The sequence below is a fragment of the Physcomitrium patens genome, chromosome 22, assembly GCF_059467195.1.
Source record: "Physcomitrium patens ecotype Gransden chromosome 22, ASM5946719v1, whole genome shotgun sequence".
NCBI classification, from domain to species: Eukaryota; Viridiplantae; Streptophyta; class Bryopsida; order Funariales; family Funariaceae; genus Physcomitrium; species Physcomitrium patens.
In genome coordinates this window covers 11,778,054-11,796,731 of record NC_143431.1, presented here as the reverse complement: position 1 = coordinate 11,796,731, position 18,678 = coordinate 11,778,054, and the positions used below count along the sequence as shown (strand labels likewise).

The following is an 18,678-nucleotide window of genomic DNA, read 5'->3' as shown; positions in this document are numbered from 1 at the left end:
ATATAATTAAGCTTGGCCAAGCACCAATATCTAAGTTTTTTATTAATTTGGTTCTTTAAGAACTTTACATCGATCTTTGTTGGTTCATGGAGGTCGATCAGATGTCCTAGCTGCTTGCCATTGCCAATATCCTGGGGGTTTATCATAGTTGATGATCAATGCAGAGCCTCGGCAAAAAGTATTAAGTATGTCAATGGCAAATCGAGCCAAGGATTCTTTCTCCACAGTAGTGAGGGAAGTATCATTGGCGTACTGGGCCACAACCTATTGTCAATCCAAGACAGGCAAATGGATTCTTTTTGCCAACCCAGTAGAGACACCTACTTTGAGCATGGAGTTCATAACTTCCGCTACAATGAGGAAGATGTAGGGTGCTTGGGGGCACCCCTAGCACTCTTCTTTCATGATACTGAATGTCTAGGAGAGAGCACCATTAACCTTCACTCTAGCCGTCGCATCTAGCAAGATAAACTTGGTCATGGAAACAAAAGACTTGGGGAGGCCAAGAGCCGACAAAGTCCGAAAGAGAAACTGCTAATCGGCTATGTCATAGGCCTTGCTGAAATCTAATTTCAGAAAATATTGATATTGGTTGGAATGCGCAGTCCAATCTTTGGTCTCGTGTGTTAGAATTATATTATCTAGAATATAATACAAAGGCAGGAAGGCAGACTGGTCGGCGCTAATTACTTCCATAAGGATGGGCTGTTGGTGGAGTTGTAACATTTTGACGAATAGCTTGTTTGTTACATTGAGTGTGATGGGCATACCTTTTGTGAGCAGTTAAGCCCTTGAAAGTTTTGAGATATAATTATGAGCTTCATGAGGGAGGAGGGGGGGGGGGGGTTTGCAAGGATCCACGAATCGACTTTGATTTGGTACTAGTTTTTTGAGTGCTTCGACGAGAGTGAAGAGGAATTGACATCTACCATCGGGCAGACTTCGGGATGTCAAAATGATGCTGAAGTTGATAATCCGTGAGCTTCCTCGTTTGGAGGATGAAAAAGCCACCATTCGAGGGAATCAGTCTTCTATCTCGGAGCCACTCTAGAAACTGTGCATGGAATTACTCCGGAACATCTGCGTCGGATGGGGTCATCAGTAGAGAACGGGGGGTTGAGGCTGCTGAGGGAAAGTCCTCCCTTTGTATTGAAATCAGAAGTTACGATGGATACGCCGTTGAGGCGTCACCTATACTCTCAATAACCATGGACTGTGACAATGGGGCGACCCCCTTCAGATCGATGGCCATTCTTACATAGGCTTCCAATCCATTATCAACCTAGACATGAGAATCATCCGTCTTCTTTTCTTGTCCTGCGACTATTTCTTGAGGAGGTTGAGGGGGGGATAGAGCTAACAAGAGCAAGGAGTGGTGTAATAATGGAGAGGAGGTGTGGCCCTTGATGTTACACTTCGTTGGGTTCGTTTTGTATATCACCCACCTCGATGGGGTGGTTATTACATATGTGTATTGGGCTCGAGATAGTTGGGGGCTCCAACTGGGTTTCCTCCTCCTGGTTTGATCCATCTTCTGTTGCCAAGTCCAAGCTCTCCGCAATGGATTGGCCAAGGGCAGGTCTTGGGTCCACTGGGTCTCGAGGATCATAGGCTATTGATGCGTGATTATGTACCCCTGGGTTGGGGTGAAGATTATGAGCAGGAAAAGGCAACCGGCTACGAGGAGATGGGGTGGCCAAACATGCGATCCTGTCAACCAAACCGGAATTGATTGATGCCCGGATTACTTATGCCTGTTGCCTATATGTCTCCAGCTTTTCTTGTTGCTTCAAGATTTCGCTCTCGGACGGACCCCAGACCTTCTTGCCACGATGCACCTTCTCCTACTCGTTCCATTCCCATTCTGGAGTTTCACATGATGAGTCTAAGGATCGGGGCCCTATGCTGGTGTGACAATTACTAAAAGACGGGTCTTTTTCTCGAGAGCCACTAGCAGCCTTTACAACCCCCAAACTGTTTGAACTATTAAGTAGGATTGTCGAGTTTTTACCTTCTTCTACCAGGGGGGTTGGAGGAAGTCTAGATTTCGCGGGTTTGGAAGTCTACCCCTTCTAGGTTATATTATTTTTTATAGCCTTGGACTCCTCCCCTTGACTAGGGAACCCCCGACAATACTTAACGAGGTGACTAGTTGACATGCAGAATCGACATTGGATGGAAAGATTGCAATAGTCGATCAGTATGATGGTTTTATCCCTTGTCACGGCATTCGTGATGAAGAGAGAGGTCTTCCACCCCGACCCTAAAGAGAGCCCGATACAAAATCTTTGGTCCATCAAAAGAGCATTACGTTTGTCGCTCCTCAGTAATTCTCCTAAATTGTTGGCCATCTGGGCATCCACCCCCAAGAACTCACTGGGTATGTTCTTAAGGGTAACCCAAGTCGGGACTCTCAAGCCTGTGTGGCGTGCGGCATTGAATCTCGGGGTCCAGGATTGCACAATGTAGATCCCCAACTGGAACTTGTGCGGTGTCAACGTGAGTACCTTTTGAGTGATTACTAGTTGGCGACACATGATTTGAAAGAAGCCACGATCCATATCGCGGCCTTCACCCACCCAGTCCCCCACCTGCTTTTGCACGAAGTCGATCCAACTAGAAATGATCAATGCGAATTGCTTACCGCCCACAAAATAGGCTACAATCGCGTGATTTTGGAGGTATTCAGAGTCTTTCTTGACGGTATCCTGGTCCACCTCGACCTCCATTACATTGTTACAGAGAAAGAATCCGGTGCAGTTGCGTGAATAACCCTCCGAAAGAACCTCCCCTGGCACCGCACGCGTTGGATGGATCTTGTCGTTTCTTTCCATGCTCGTGACAGTTCCGACGAGCTCCGGCTTGATCTCCTTGTCCCCCATTGCTTGAATATGGCCCCCTGTTGCCTTCAAAACGCCTGGGGCCACTGGAGCGTGGGCCATTCTAATTTGTAAGAATCTGCATTAGACGATTTTCCCTCAATGGTCCTAAGACCCTAAAATCTGTTTAACCCTATATTCTAAACATCAATCCCACACCAGTCTGGATCTCCAGATCTCGTTTACGGAGGTCCGCAAGATGGATCTCTAGGCGTTTCCTGGAGCGCAGCACGAGTTGGACCACAAGTTACACTTAGTCGCAAAGGATCTATGATCTGCTCAGGGAGGGCTTGTTACAGACGTGAGAGCTCCTCCGGCGCTTCATTGCGATCCTGTCTCGACGAGGTATCGGTTTCAAGCTCACTATGCGAAATTTTTGAATATGTGGTGCTGAGATGACATATTTGAACTTGAATCCCTCTGAAATAAAATTGGGACTCAGTGTCCGCAAATTCCAGACTTTGCAAGGAAGTTCAGGCGTCTTTACTATTTTTTAAAAAGCACTCGTGCACAATTTATAAAATAATATAAGAATTGAAGCAACAGATCTACATTTCTCAGACATGAAGTTGGCTTTTAGAGGTGATTACAGAGCGGGGGAGGTAGTGGGACCATGATCGGCTATTCGAAGGTTTCATGTCCGATGACTATAAGTTCGCTTGTGCATTTGATGTTCAATGCAGCCGGCTCTTGTGGGCGTTGCCGTGTGCAGAACCTAGGGATCAGATCCACTCGAGGGTGCGTGAGTCGCCCCACAACACAGTCCTGCCCTATCGCATCCTCATTGTATTGGACTCTGTTTAGCATGTTTGTGAGTTTCAAGCAAGCTTATGAGGTTTCTGTGATGGCAGTGAGCAATCTAACAGTTTATTATTTACGCAAATAGCATGAAGTTTTCATTCCGATCTCTGATTCTTGCGATCCTTCTCATGTTCATTTGTGTAGATTTGAGTTTAGTTTTATTGACTATTGCAGATTGATTGGAGCTTGCAAAGATGAAGTCGTCTACTGGATTACACGTGGGCAGCAAGCTTGTTGTCATTACCATTTTCCTTCTCGCGGCACAATGCGCCAGCCAACCGAATCAGGAGGCGCCTGCAACCCGTGGTGTTGGTTACACTGCGAGCATTGACAATCGCAAAAACGGGGTAGTGCCACCGCTAGGTCCAAAGTTGCTGTTACGTTCGAGTACTGGATCCCACGAATTGTGGCTGCAAGCAGACCCAAAGAATCGTTGTGCCCTTTCGTTACGACTCGCGCACACAAACTCGATCTACCGCCTTGTATGGACCGCGAACTACTTTGCTGTGACCCCTGGTGGCTGCGACAAATGTACCGTGATCTTCACTAAGGAAGGAGACCTTCAGCTTCACATCCTGTATAGAGGACGTACCTCCATGGCATGGAATACCAAAACCGGCGGCCGAAATGTGAAGTCGATGTACCTTCCAAACACTGGTGATTTGCAGCTGAGGAATGCCGACAAGAAAGTAATCTTCAGCAGCTTCGGGGTCAGGGAATGGGCTATGCTCCCACCGCAGAGATTGAGGTAAGACTGCGCGTAGAACCACAAAATTTCATATCTTTCAGGAATGCAATATGCTGCCAGTCAAGTCGTGTCTGAGGCACTCCATCGGTTCCTGACGAAAGTGGCTTGTGCTAACTAACGAACTGCAGAGTAGGAGAAGTTTTGAAAAGCCCAGATCAGGATCAAGAGGCGGTAGGCGCCGACAGCACGGTGCAGGTGTTGTTTAACAATGGGCAATACTTCCTTACTCTCCAGAAGACTGGGGATCTACAGCTAATCATGAACGGACCCAAGCCTCAAGTTTACTGGAGCCTCAAGAAAACGCTGTTCAAAGGAAACCTCAAGCAAGTGGCGTATGCAGCCATTAACAAGGATGGAGGACTTGGTCTCTTCACCCAGAACAACCAGCTCGTGTGGGGCTCTCCCCCTCCTCCGAAGGGCTTTTACGCATCTCCTTATTTTGGTATCGACACATACGGCAACTTGAAGACCTACTACGCATTCAAAAATCATGCGTGGTTTTCAAGCTTCAAGGCTTTTGACAACAACTGCGATCTGCCAAACCACTGTGGTGACTACAGTATCTGCAGTGGCGCTGATTCCAAATGCAGGTTAGCACTCTCTTTATCTCCGCTTCTAAGTTGATAGGCTTCACTGGATGTCAACAGTCAACATTCGATGTTCATATTGTGGCTGTCTTAAGAGCTGTGGCTGATGTTAGAAACGCTCGTCGTGGTTGCAGTTGCCCACCCCAGTTCACGAGGACTGGTATCCGCAGCAACGCTCCGTACTGCAAGCGGAACAGCAACGTGGCCAAGTGCAGCCGTAAATCTTTCTTGGAACTGAAAGGCTACGACGCTAACATCAACATGTACATCAACCCCAAGAGAATAGGCTTGACTTCCTGCAAGGCGTCCTGTCTAGCATCTTGCGACTGCGATGGGTTCTACTACGACATGGCCACTGCGTTTTGCCACCAGACAACACGTTTCAGGACGCTGAGGAAGGTCAACAACCAGAAGAAGTTGGTTTACATCAAAATGTAACGTGGGTCTGACATGACTTAATCCTATTAGAACCCCACTTTTGATGATCGGTAGCTCAACAGTCGACCGGTATTTCCAAGTTGGTTGCTTTAATTTTTTGCCCTGAAAGTGCGGATCATCTTCCAAACAGTGTTTTGCACACTGCCGAGTCAGGACTCAGCAGATCAATAAAAACTTTATTTGGAAAACGCTTGTTTGGAATCTAAGCAATTGTTTGCTACTGATTAACAACAGTGCATGGGTTGATGAAGTTGTCATGTTGTGAACAACTAGCTATGTAACAACTAACACCTAACACACACACACACACACACACATATATATATATATATATATGTATATTTGGATAAGTGTACCAATTTCAACTGTGTGTTGGTCACGTGGCCAGTATTCTTCTACTGTATTCAATGCTTTTGAAAATAAAGGAGTGTATTCAACAGAACAATAGAAACTTTATTTGCATTGTTTTGATTATATTGTATGTTTAATTATAAATAATATTATTGATAACCTACTATAATTGCAATGTAAAGTAATTTATTATGTAATATACACTTAATAAACATATAAAGTATATACTTTTATTTATCATATAATTTTTGAAAACATTTTCCAACACTTTTGGTCTCAAAATGATTTTAATAAATAAAGTTGTACTTTTAACAAGATATATTATTTGAATAAAATCTATTTAAGAGCTTTTAATTTTTTAAAGACTTCACATTCAAGATGGACATCTATTAACAAGGAAATAATTATAAAGAAAAGCCACCAAAAGATATAATTTTTTTTGTTTATAATTTTACAAATCAATTAGAATCATATCATAAAATTCCATGAAGACATCTTTTTACCTTAATTATTTTATTTTATTTTATTCTTATGTTGAAATTTTTCAATTCATCTATTTATCAAAATTATTATTATTATTATTATTATTATTTGAATTATAATTATTAACTAGTATTGAAGTTGTAGTTTTTCTATCAGTTTTGTCAATCTACATCATCTTATTTGATATTAGTTTGGCATGTAGATATAATGGTGAATAATTCATTAAACTTAAGAGTAGAATAAATATCAATTTAAAGCTTCGTCTGGCTCCGACCAGAATGCCCGCACTCAAAGGAACAAGTGACGTCTTCCAGTTGATCATTCCAAATAGCGAGCTCGTCAACTTCGAAGTGGGGACTGGGGACCTGATTTAGCTTACCTGAGATGAAGCAACCGGGTGAGAATTGCCTCTGCGGTTGGAGGATGTGGAACCAAAGCTGAGAAAGCAAGTGTTGAATGGAACTAACCTGTGAAGTCTGTTCCCAGATCCGACTAAGTACAATGACGATGCAATGACCCACGTTTTGAAATGGGTCAGTGCTAAAACTCTAAGAGGTTTAGGGATTGGCTGCTAAAACTGGGCCATGAGTGCGACTTCTGTGTGGACAACAATTTTGACAATGGCGTCGGTAAAGATTCGGTGAATTCACACCTAGTTCTATGCAGCCAGTCAGGGGAGATGTAACGGAAGAGTGTCGAACTGGCTGAAACGTTTGGTCTTTCATATTCCTCAGACAGTAACGGTCAGTCACCAAATTTGATCACTGACACAAACTGATTACTTGGGTAACTAATTCTAGCAGCGCACACTTAGCCACTTCCTACCGCACCAAAGTCAATCGCCTATTTTTTTCCTCATATTCAAGTACATCAGACAATGCAATTGTACAGAAGGAAGAGTACCTACTGATTAATCTGTCGGAGATTCTGCACTCCAGTCTGATTATGTCCCGGCGCTCAACTAGTAGGCTAATTGACAGATCGACACATGATATTCGGATTGCCTTCGTTTCACAGTATTCTTTACCGCATCTGCCAATTTTGGAGCTTAAAAAGTCGATTTCGGAAAGGCCTTGCATTGCGAAACTTACTTTCATTGTGCGTAGATCAGCATGAGTCGGGTATGAGTCCTGACCCTTACGAAACCACTGTCTTCAGGTTGAAGTTACGTGAAATTTGGACCTATCATCTGGTGCCGCTTGTCTACTGTGAGCGAATCCTGACCGGTGCAAATCTTGTGTAGTTTGCAAAAAAGCTATAAGAATTTTTCTGAAGTCAAGCACGCAATTAGAATGTGTAGGGATCCTGTTTTGAGAAACACATCTGCCAACATTTCTACGCTTGTGATAGCATCTGTCCAGGGCCAATGGGAGTGTATAATTCCAGGAGCTCCAGGCCCTTGCTCAAATCCACGAACAGAAATGCCAGTACCTGCTAACAAACATTTCCTGAATCAGAATTTCAAAAGATTATCGTTGCTTTTTGAGTTTTCGGGTGGATAACTTCGGTGAGGCATTGGTGCCCTTCGATATACATGACATTGTTGTATACTTAAAAAAGTAAACAGGTGGTGGAAGAAGATCTCATTCTTCGAAAATGAAAGAAGCAACAAAACTGCTGAGGAACCCGAAGTTCGCTTCACATTGCGACTGCAAGATCCCAATAATAATCTCTGTGGTGCTGCTGTTATTTACACTGGAGGTCACCGCAAGGACTGATTGCGGCTTCAATTACACCGAAGCACTGTACAAAGGTATCCTATTCTTCGAGGGGCAACGATCTGGAAAGCTCCCTGAAGACCAACGCATGACATGGCGGGGAGACTCTGCTCTTACGGATGGCTCCGAATCCAATGTGAGCTCATCACAATCTTATATCTTAAACCACCAATCAAGAGTTATCAGTAATTTGAACCTTCGCACTACTAATCTGCAACATTTCGAAGTCCATGAGACGCTGCAGTCAGTAATTACTGAGTATCAGTGCACCTGGAATTGCTTAGATGAGGTCGAACTCGCACAACTACGTGACAGACAGCTGAAGCATTTCGATGCAGTAAAATGCTGAAATTGTTGGACAACTGAGACGTGCAGGTGGACCTCACGGGAGGCTACTACGACGCTGGCGACAATGTGAAGTACCAGTTTCCGATGGCATTCTCAATTACCATGCTTTCTTGGAGCGTGATCCAGTATAAAGACGCTTTTAGAAACGCAGGACAGCTCAAGTATGCGCAGCAATCTGTCAAATGGGGCACGGATTACTTTCTCAAGTGTGTCACCGGTCCTACCCAGCTATGGGTTCAGGTGAGCTGCTACTAATTACACCGTAAACAATATGGATCTCTTGGTAAAGTTTTGAATGCATTCAGGACATCCTTCAGTCAACGTTTTTGGGATCGACATTTTGAGATCTGTCAGGGCCAAATTACATCGTGCTCTTTACTTTACCAACACTCATTGTTTGCGTAATTTCGATCAAGCTTTAAGTTTTCTTCTTTTTTTCTTCATCTATTTCTTTTTTTGTTATCAGGCTGGGGATCCAAATTCGGACCACAATTGCTGGGAAAGGCCAGAGGACATGGACACTCCACGCACCGTTCACCAAATCAACGCATCGTCTCCGGGAACAGAAGTTGCCGCAGAAACTGCTGCGGCTCTGGCAGCAGCCTCTATTGTGTTCAAAGACGATGATGCAGTCTACTCTGAGAAGCTTCTTGACACGGCCATGACGGTACAGAGATTCCCCAATAGTATCACTGAACTTGGTCGGCATTTCAATCCATACTTTCGAAAGAATTCTCTACTAGATAGTAGACAATATAATACAGATAGATCGCCAAGACAGATTTATTGGTAATTACGAAAATGCAACCCGAGTCCAATGTTAGCTCGAAATATTTAACATTGACAACTCCCTAGACACGATTTTGGGAGATGTGTAGAAATTCTTAGCTTTACGGGAAATGTTTCTATTGATCCTGAATTGATTGTAGTAGTTACATGGTCACTGAATGCTTTCATGAGTTGATTGGGTTGGGAGCAGGTTTTCGACTTCGCAAATTCCTACCGCGGCGCCTACTCGGATGCTTGCCCTTTCTACTGCTCCACATCAGGTTACGACGTAGGTTTCCTTCACAAACTGTGATTAATGCTTGGGTTTATGAAACAGGGTGTTGTTTTGTTTATGGTTCCCAATACATTAACCCGCAGTTGTTGTGTGATCCAACGATGTCTCCGTGTTTGATAATGTCTCGCAGGATGAGCTATTGTGGGCAGCGGCATGGCTATACAAGGCATCGAGCCTGCCAACTTTTCTACAATATGTGGTGGATAACAGCAGCTTGAGCTACGTCATATCAGAGTTCAGCTGGGACAACAAACATGCCGGACTACAAATTCTTCTCTCAAGTGTAAGTGTCCTAAGCCCTAAAACTGATTCGCTTGGAAGTTTTTCAGCTATGTCAGTATCATGAACAAATACAGAAAAACTACAGCTTCAACCTGCTCTTGAATCAGGATCAGGAGCAGTTGCATTGATTGAGGTCATGTAAATTGGGATGAGCTTTCAAGGGTTATGATTCCTTCGTTTGACGACGTCATTGAATTGGCAGTTGTATTTTTCTGGTGAGACATCTCTTCAAAGCTATCCTGCCAAGGCTGATGCATTTTTATGCTCCACTCTCCCTCAAAGCTCACAAAAGACTGTAACTTACACACCAGGTATAACCATTCGTGATCGCTCGTATACTTTTTTCTTGTGATAGAAGTTCTCCTTTCTTCCAGAGCAGTCGAGCTGTACCATGTGTACAGATATCATCTTGCATTGTGTGAGTTTATGGCAGTTGTGAAATAGTTTAGATCTCACAAAGGCTATCCGTGGAATGCAGGCGGCCTGCTTTACATTCGCGAAGGCGCAAACATGCAATACGTTGCAGGATCTTCGTTCTTGGCCGCAGTATATGGGGACGCACTTGCCGCAGCCAATCGGGCGCTAGTCTGTGGAAGCTCAAGTTCGTTCACATCCAGCAATTTATTGGCATTCGCCAAATCTCAGGTAAAACTTCTTCGAGATTAGTTACGTTCATCGAAACTTTCTGCGGACCATCATCGATCCATTACCACCCAAAGCTAGATGTTACCATGTTGACAGCTCTTGACTATGGAGGATCCTATCTAATGCGAAGAATTTGTTGCGAATGCTGCAGCTCGATTACGTATTAGGAAATAATCCCCTTGAGCGATCATACATGGCGGGGTTTGGGAGGAATCCACCGGTCCAGTTTCATCACCGAGGCGCCTCCATAGCGTCCATCCGTGTGAGCCCTGAGCATGTTGGTTGCGGACAAGGCTACGTCGACTGGTTCCACAGCAATAACCCAAACCCTAATGTCTTGACGGGCGCCATCGTCGGAGGGCCCAACAGTGCCGACAATTTCACTGATTTTAGGAATGTCTCTTCGCAGACAGAGCCAACTACATACATAAATGCAGCATTCGTTGGCGTCATTGCGAAATTTGTCATGAATTTGAAGCCTGGGGAACACAGCCTGACCTTATTCTAGGCTTCCCCACTTTTCAGACATAAATGCATTTGTTGTTTAGACCACAGAATTATCTTGTAGTTTCGTGTAGTGCTGGTAGCTCCTTAAAAACAAGCTTATTGTCGTTGTGATCACATAATCATGATGCAGCAATGGAATGCTGACAAATGATCAATCAACCCATTCTTTCGAGGTTGCGCTGATACGGTAATTCTATCGGAGGTCGTGATAATGTGTGCTATGTAATAAAAAATAAAAAAATAGAGTAATGATAACGCCGTAATATGGTGGGACATTCATATTGAGAGGTGAATTTGAGAATGGAGCCGTGTCTGTACAATCAATTAGATGATTGCAAGTTGAAAGACTCTTGGACTTGTTCCGCAAGACTCCCCTGAAAGAACGCAGGATATGTCGGAGAAATTTGTCCTCTGTGCGGGACCGAGACTGTTAGCACATTGATCACTTCACCTCGTCCATTCCTGCGAATCTGTTTCATGGATTTAAGCTGAATGAGGAGGTCTTAGCATGCTGAGATTCAATCTTCATCAGGCACTTCTCATTAGGCGAGTTATTGGAAATAGGACAGGTTTTTAGCTAACATTGGATGTAAGGGCTGCATTCCAACACCCTTTCAAACATGCCAAGCATTGGTAGATGACCGGCCCTTCGTAAAGATTGCTTTCATGTCTGCTTTCATGTCTTGAATAGGACAACAAATGAATTGTAAATTTTTAAGTGGAGCTAATTGCTTAAAAAAGTGATGTTGAATTATTATATGTTAAGTTTGTGCAGGAAAGTTAGTAGTATTGACAAAAGCTAAGGTGCTTTGATTATCACAATATATTAGAATAGGTTGTAATAAGTATTGTTGGTATCAAGGACAAAGACTCGATGAGGGAAAATATACACCAAAAGGCTATCTCAATATAATAAGTCAAAATATAAACAAGTAGGTATATTAAAAGGAAACTGGAATGGCTATTGCCACAAGACAAGAAACTAAAGACTCTTGAACCTGGACTAGAAGCAAGAAAGGAGTTGACAAGAGTGAAGAAGCCTTCACTCTTGTCTCTATATATACTATCTAACTAGGGGCTACGTGGCGACGTTCTATAGGACCTCCAATATGTGTTGACTTTGTAGGACACATGCCTTGACTTACAAGGCAAGTTTTTCTACGTGTGGGCCACATAGTTAGCTTGATCTTCAAGCTAACAACATGTGTGGCACATGGCCAACTTGTTGACCACGTTTCTAATCCAAAAAGTCAATTAAAGACACCTATGAAGTCAAAGCAGCGTCTAGGAAGTTTCTAGGAAGCTTCTATATTAAATATTATAGAATTAACTTACTTTTATCTACTTTTACTTACTTCTACCTATTTCTATATGTAATTATTAGCTTACATGATTATGGCCGTGACATTACCCCCCCTTCTAGAGACGAGTTCCACGAGGAGCGGTCATCATATGTTGAGGAAATCTATGATGCGACGAATTATATTCGCCACATACTCTGATCTCTGTTCTCTTCGAAGATGATTGATAGGGCCTCTCAACCATCGGTAGTGTCCCATACCAGGGCGGGAAGACCACCCAGTTATTTGATCATTGTTGAGGCCTTCGTAACTTCCTTCGAATAGAATATTTGGAACACCATCAGGAGTTGTTCCTACCTCTAGCAAAATCACCAAACATCGAGAGTCCCTTCCCAAATCGTGATACCAAACGCGTTGTATCTCACCATCTGTTCGAGGAAGAACATGTCGTTCTTGAAGATCTTCGTCTCGATTGCGTCGTCTTGAAGGTTGTAACAATCGTAATGTCTCGTCCGACAGGTCAGCAAACGAAGGTTCTTGAGTTGAATCCGCTGGTTGTTGGTTCTCCATCTAATTAGCGACACAAATGCAAAGAAGTTACAAACAAGGATAGGAAATTGAATGTTATCTTGCCTCAATCTTGTCTCTTTTATAAGAGAGATTTTCATCTTGGTTTCGATGGATGTTGTTGATGAAAAACTTTGACTTTAGCTGATGCATTTGCTAGATTCCTGGATGGCTCCCATGTGCGTTCACTAATATCATATCCGCGTCAATGAACAAGATATTCCAGCTTATTTCGGCGCCGCCTTGAGTCTAATATCTCTTCCACCTCAAATTCTTCATTATTATCTACTTCTATAGGAGGCGGTGGCATTTGTCTTCTTCCTTGTATATCCACTGTCTTATATGGTTCAAGAAGAGACACGTGGAATACAGGATGGATCTTCATTGACTCCGGTAGATGTAACCGATATGCAACTGGGTTGATCTGTTCAGAAACAGAAAAGGGACCAAGCCTACGATAGTCCAACTTATCACAAGGTCGAATAGTCTTGATATTGCGACGAAGTAGCCATACCTTATCACCCACGTTGATTTGTGGTTGCTCCTTACGATATAGATCTGCGTTTATCTTTTGTCGTTCTTGAGCTTCCTTCAATTGCGTCTTCATTATTGCATGTAACTCTGACAACCGATTTGCCATATCTTCTGCTGCAGGATTATCAACTTTTGAAAAATCAAAAGTATCAAGTCGTGGATGATAGCCATAATTGGCAAAGAAAGGTGTTTGTTGCGTGGAAGAATGTACCGTATTATTATAAGCAAACTCTGCCAATGGCAGAAGGGTTGTCCAATCATCTTGTTGGTAGTTGATAGTACACCTTAAATATTGCTCCAAGACTTGGTTTACGCGCTTTGTTTGTCCATCAGTTTGAGGATAGAAAGCCGAAGATAGGTTTATGTCCACTTTTAAAATCTTGAAAAGGGTCCTCCAAAATCTTGACACAAATTGAGTTCCCCTATCTGATATGATATCTTTAGGTAATCCATGATAGCGATAGATATTATCAATGAAAAGCTTAGCTGTTTCTTCACCTGTGATAGATTTTGTACATGGCACAAAATGTGCCATCTTGGTGAAACGATCTACTATCACAAATATAAAATCATAAGATCTTGAGCTTAGAAGATCTGTGATGAAATCCATAGAAACAGAAGACCATGGTTGTTCTGGTATAGGTAATGGCTGAAGAAGTCCGTAAGGTCGATGACGAGGAATTTTTGATCTTGAACAAATATCACATGATTGTACAAAGTCTTTGACTGACTTCCACATTTGTGGCCACCAAAAATCTCTTGATATGAGTTCCAAAGTCTTATTATATCCAAAGTGCCCTGCTGCTGGAAAGTCATGACGTGCTTGAAGAACACGTAAACGTGCTTCTCCTTCTGGAACATATAGGCATCTTTCAAAATATAATAGATTATTCTTGAACTCGAACTTAGAAGGATCATGAGACTTGGAAGAATTATTCTCGATATCATAAACAAGAGGGTCTGAGGACATACTGGACTGGATTTGCTTGAGAAAAGTTGAATCAACAGTCAATGTTGATTTCATTGCTCGGAGATGAAATTGCTCCGATTTCAAGAGGACCGTTCTTTGTTGCTCAAAAGCTGCATCTCCTTCTTTTGGTGCAAAATAAGAACATCTAGATAGGGCATCGGACAAATCTTGTTGTTTTCCTAGCCGATAAGTGATAATGAACTCGAATCTTGACAAAGACATACTCCAACGAGCTTGACGATGATTCAACACGCGTGTTGACATGAAATACTCGAGGTTCTTGTGATCTGTATATACAGTGACTGGACTAGAAGCGCCTTCTAGATAATGATGCCATTCTTGAAAGGAATCTACGATCTTAAGAAGTTCTTTATCGTGGATCTCATAATTGATCTCGGCTGCTGAGAATTTTCTTGAATGAAAAGCTATCGGATGAAGTTTGTCATCTGTTCCCATTTGTGATAAAACTGCACCCAAGGCAAAATCTGATGCATCTGTTTCCATAAAAAATGCCTTGGAAAAGTCAACACGATATAAGACTGGTGCAGAGACAAACGATGTCTTCAAGGCTTCAAATGCTGCTTCCGCTTCTTGATTCCATTGAAATTTATTTTTACTAGTCAAGCGTGTAAGTGGAGCTGCAACTCGTGAGAAATCTTTGATGAAGATCCGATAGTAATTGGCAAATCTCAAGAAACATTGGACATCTCTTACTGTCCTTGGAATCTTCCAATCCATGATTGTTTGGACTTTTTTAGAATCCATCATGAGACCATCATTTGAAATGATGTATCCTAAAAAGTCAACTTGAGTAGTGTGAAATACACACTTTTCCATCTTGGCGTACAATCCTGCATCTCTAAGTTTTTGTAATACTTGACGAACATGTATTTCATGTTCTTCGACGTTCTTAGAATAGATCAGGATATCGTCTAAATAGCAGACAACAAAATTATCTAAGAATTCACGAAATACATCATTCATGAGATGTTGAAAAGCAGCTGGTGTATTCGTGAGTCCAAAGGGCATGACATTATATTCGAAATGTCCATACCTAGTTCGAAACGCAGTCTTCCATTCATCTCCTTCTTTGATCCGTACTAGATTATATGCTCCTCTTAGATCTATTTTTGTATAGATCTTAGCTTGATTCAACTGGTCAAGGAGTCCTGATATCAAAGGTAATGGATACCTGTTCTTGATTGTGATCTTGTTGAGTCCTCGATAATCAACACACATTCGTAAAGATCCATCTTTTTTCTTTACGAATAGAATTGGAGCTCCTGCTGGAGATTTTGAATGGCGTAAGAAATTCTTCACTAAATTCTCGTCAATATATGTCTTGAGTTCAGCCATCTCATCTTGCGATAAACTGTAAATTGGTCCAAATGGTGGCTGAGTTCTTTCCTTGACGTCGATTGAACAATCATATGGACGATGTTTAGGAAGAATATCTGCATTCTTTTTTTCAAAAACGTCTTGATACTCCTGATATTGACTTGGAATGCCACTTGAAGTCTTTACGTTTTCAGAAATAGGTGTAGCATAAATAGCAAAAGTTGATCCTTCTTTTGTTGCATATATAAATGCTTTTGCACCTATCAGTATGGGTTTTTCTATACTAGACTTATAATTTTTTACTTGGTTGGTAGAACTATTAATAACGCTTTGGGAAAAGTCAAGTTTATGTGAATTCCAATCTATTCGAGGGTTATATTTTTCTAGCCAGGATAAACCTAAAATAACTGGATTGGACGGGGATTTAATTATGTTAAAAGCTATGTAGCTATCATGACCATCTATTGTTACTTTTATAGGATGAGTTTCATGAGTGACATCTCCAGAAGACAAGGGACGACCATCTATGACTTCTACATGTACTAGTTTAGGTTTCTGTACAAAGGGTATTTTACGACTTTTAACAAATCGTTTATCTATAAAACATGCTGAGGCTCCTGAATCTAATAAAGCAGAGGCTTTGTAATTCTTAGATCCTAAATATAGGTTTATTATAAAACAAAGAGAGGGTTCTGAGGAGAGAATAGGACCTTCATTAGGAATTGTACAAGGTTCCAACTGCACGGTCCCTATTGTAGCTGGACAAATCCGTTTTCCGACATGTTGTCTTCTTTGACCGTCGTACCCCTCATTTTATAGTTGCGTCGTTTCTTTGGACAATGTTGAGCAGTGTGCTTAGGTTCTCCGCAATATAAACATAATCCTTCTTGACGACGACGAATTTTTTCTTGCTCAGTTAGGGGTTTTAAACGTACCACGTCAATTTGCATGTCTTCTACTTCTGAATGTATGTTTGGCAAAGATGTTGATGTTGCCATTGAGTAATAACGTTGAGGTTCTCGTGAATGATTCTCGGATCGAAATTCGAAAAGTCGATTATCACATTTTACCGCAAAATTGATTGCTTGATTCAAAGTTTGAGGATCAGGTAAGTTGAGCATCAATTTCTTTACTACGTATTGCAATCCATAAAGAAATTGATTAATGAGTGCAGCATCATCCCACTTGATGTCAATTGTAAGTTGTCAAAATTGTGAAGCATACACTGTTACTGAGCGATTTCCTTGTTGCAGAATTCGGATCTTATTTGTTGCATCACGAGTTGCATCGTGTTCACCATACATAGATCGAAACTCCACCAAAAAAGCTTCCAAATTGTCCAATATTGGATTTCGTTGTTCAAGAAAAGACGAAAACCACGATAATGCAGAACCAAAAAGTAGAGTGCCAATAAACCTGACTTGTGATCCTGGAGTTGGATAGCTTTGCGGTTGAAGTTCAATTGTTAATTGTACTTGATTGATGAACCCTCGAAACTTAGATCTCGTACCATCAAATTTCTTGGGTAAGGCAATTCTTGGTTCTCTAGTGCTTGTAGGGTGTTGTACAATTGGAGAAGGAACGTGATTTGTTGTAGATGTTGAAGCAGCTCCGATCATCTCTATATCTCCACTTTCTGCTATTCTTGTTCTTTCCTGTGTTGGTGAATTGAGTTGATGCATCGCAAGCATTAACTCCCTCATTTGCTCTTGCATTTGTGCCATTGCACTCTTCATTTCAACAAGCTCTGCCATAATGACACTAAGAAGAAAAATTTGTTTGATATTGCTCAAGACAAAAGAAAAGAAAGACTTGATAACAAAGAAGATACTAAGAACAATATCAGTTTAGAAGTGGGTAATCCGCAAACTTCTAATACGCTTATGTCTTGTCAAGAGAAAGGGGTAATCCACTCTTACTCAAGAAAAAATAAAGCTCTGATATTGTAAGTGTACTCTTGTCAATCTGTCAAGGACAAAGACTCGATGAGGGAAAATATACACCAAAAGGCTATCTCAATATAATAAGTCAAAATATAAACAAGTAGGTATATTAAAAGGAAACTGGAATGGCTATTGCCACAAGACAAGAAACTAAAGACTCTTGAACCTGGACTAGAAGCAAGAAAGGAGTTGACAAGAGTGAAGAAGCCTTCACTCTTGTCTCTATATATACTATCTAACTAGGGGCTACGTGGCGACGTTCTATAGGACCTCCAATATGTGTTGACTTTGTAGGACACATGCCTTGACTTACAAGGCAAGTTTTTCTACGTGTGGGCCACATAGTTAGCTTGATCTTCAAGCTAACAACATGTGTGGCACATGGCCAACTTGTTGACCACGTTTCTAATCCAAAAAGTCAATTAAAGACACCTATGAAGTCAAAGCAGCGTCTAGGAAGTTTCTAGGAAGCTTCTATATTAAATATTATAGAATTAACTTACTTTTATCTACTTTTACTTACTTCTACCTATTTCTATATGTAATTATTAGCTTACATGATTATGGCCGTGACATTACCCCCCCTTCTAGAGACGAGTTCCACGAGGAGCGGTCATCATATGTTGAGGAAATCTATGATGCGACGAATTATATTCGCCACATACTCTGATCTCTGTTCTCTTCGAAGATGATTGATAGGGCCTCTCAACCATCGGTAGTGTCCCATACCAGGGCGGGAAGACCACCCAGTTATTTGATCATTGTTGAGGCCTTCGTAACTTCCTTCGAATAGAATATTTGGAACACCATCAGGAGTTGTTCCTACCTCTAGCAAAATCACCAAACATCGAGAGTCCCTTCCCAAATCGTGATACCAAACGCGTTGTATCTCACCATCTGTTCGAGGAAGAACATGTCGTTCTTGAAGATCTTCGTCTCGATTGCGTCGTCTTGAAGGTTGTAACAATCGTAATGTCTCGTCCGACAGGTCAGCAAACGAAGGTTCTTGAGTTGAATCCGCTGGTTGTTGGTTCTCCATCTAATTAGCGACACAAATGCAAAGAAGTTACAAACAAGGATAGGAAATTGAATGTTATCTTGCCTCAATCTTGTCTCTTTTATAAGAGAGATTTTTATCTTGGTTTCGATGGATGTTGTTGATGAAAAACTTTGAC

The 18,678-nt window shown here is 41.8% G+C and overlaps 2 protein-coding genes across 4 annotated transcripts; both read left to right on the top strand.

The window, feature by feature from the left end:
- Nucleotides 1–3,081: 3,081 nt before the first annotated feature.
- On the top strand, nucleotides 3,082–5,641 carry LOC112274855 (G-type lectin S-receptor-like serine/threonine-protein kinase SD2-5). 3 transcript variants are annotated; one of them, XM_073530067.1, is made up of 5 exons: nucleotides 3,082–3,224; nucleotides 3,592–3,617; nucleotides 3,855–4,428; nucleotides 4,557–5,018; nucleotides 5,150–5,641. In XM_073530067.1, exons 3-5 carry the CDS (start codon nucleotides 3,875–3,877, stop codon nucleotides 5,451–5,453), a joined length of 1,320 nt encoding a protein of 439 aa, XP_073386168.1. In that variant the 5' UTR covers nucleotides 3,082–3,224; nucleotides 3,592–3,617; nucleotides 3,855–3,874; the 3' UTR covers nucleotides 5,454–5,641. The 3 variants fall into 3 exon arrangements, with proteins under 3 accessions (XP_073386168.1, XP_024360438.1, XP_024360439.1); XM_024504670.3 differs by lacking the exon at nucleotides 3,082–3,224 and having other exon boundaries at nucleotides 3,473–3,617; XM_024504671.3 differs by lacking the exons at nucleotides 3,082–3,224; nucleotides 3,592–3,617 and adding an exon at nucleotides 3,645–3,690.
- A 1,450-nt stretch (nucleotides 5,642–7,091) lies between these two features.
- Nucleotides 7,092–11,009, top strand: LOC112275011 (endoglucanase 18). The gene is made up of 9 exons (XM_024504923.3): nucleotides 7,092–7,408; nucleotides 7,855–8,141; nucleotides 8,381–8,593; nucleotides 8,820–9,020; nucleotides 9,333–9,410; nucleotides 9,547–9,699; nucleotides 9,901–10,009; nucleotides 10,177–10,343; nucleotides 10,495–11,009. The coding sequence occupies exons 1-9, from the start codon at nucleotides 7,276–7,278 to the stop codon at nucleotides 10,849–10,851; spliced, it is 1,698 nt and encodes a 565-aa protein (XP_024360691.2). The 5' UTR covers nucleotides 7,092–7,275; the 3' UTR covers nucleotides 10,852–11,009.
- Nucleotides 11,010–18,678: the final 7,669 nt, after the last annotated feature.

What these genes read in the sequence shown, in the direction of transcription:
- LOC112275011 (XM_024504923.3), top strand. Translation starts at nt 7,276, where the DNA reads ATGATATTCGGATTGCCTTCGTTTCACAGTATTCTTTACCGCATCTGC. An exon ending in CGTAGATCAGCATGAGTCGG is followed by an intron (nt 7,409 to 7,854) that starts GTATGAGTCCTG and finishes AAAAGTAAACAG; the next exon opens with GTGGTGGAAGAAGATCTCAT. An exon ending in CTACCCAGCTATGGGTTCAG is followed by an intron (nt 8,594 to 8,819) that starts GTGAGCTGCTAC and finishes TTTTGTTATCAG; the next exon opens with GCTGGGGATCCAAATTCGGA.
- LOC112274855 (XM_073530067.1), top strand. Translation starts at nt 3,875, where the DNA reads ATGAAGTCGTCTACTGGATTACACGTGGGCAGCAAGCTTGTTGTCATT. An exon ending in CTCCCACCGCAGAGATTGAG is followed by an intron (nt 4,429 to 4,556) that starts GTAAGACTGCGC and finishes AACGAACTGCAG; the next exon opens with AGTAGGAGAAGTTTTGAAAA. An exon ending in GGCGCTGATTCCAAATGCAG is followed by an intron (nt 5,019 to 5,149) that starts GTTAGCACTCTC and finishes TCGTGGTTGCAG; the next exon opens with TTGCCCACCCCAGTTCACGA.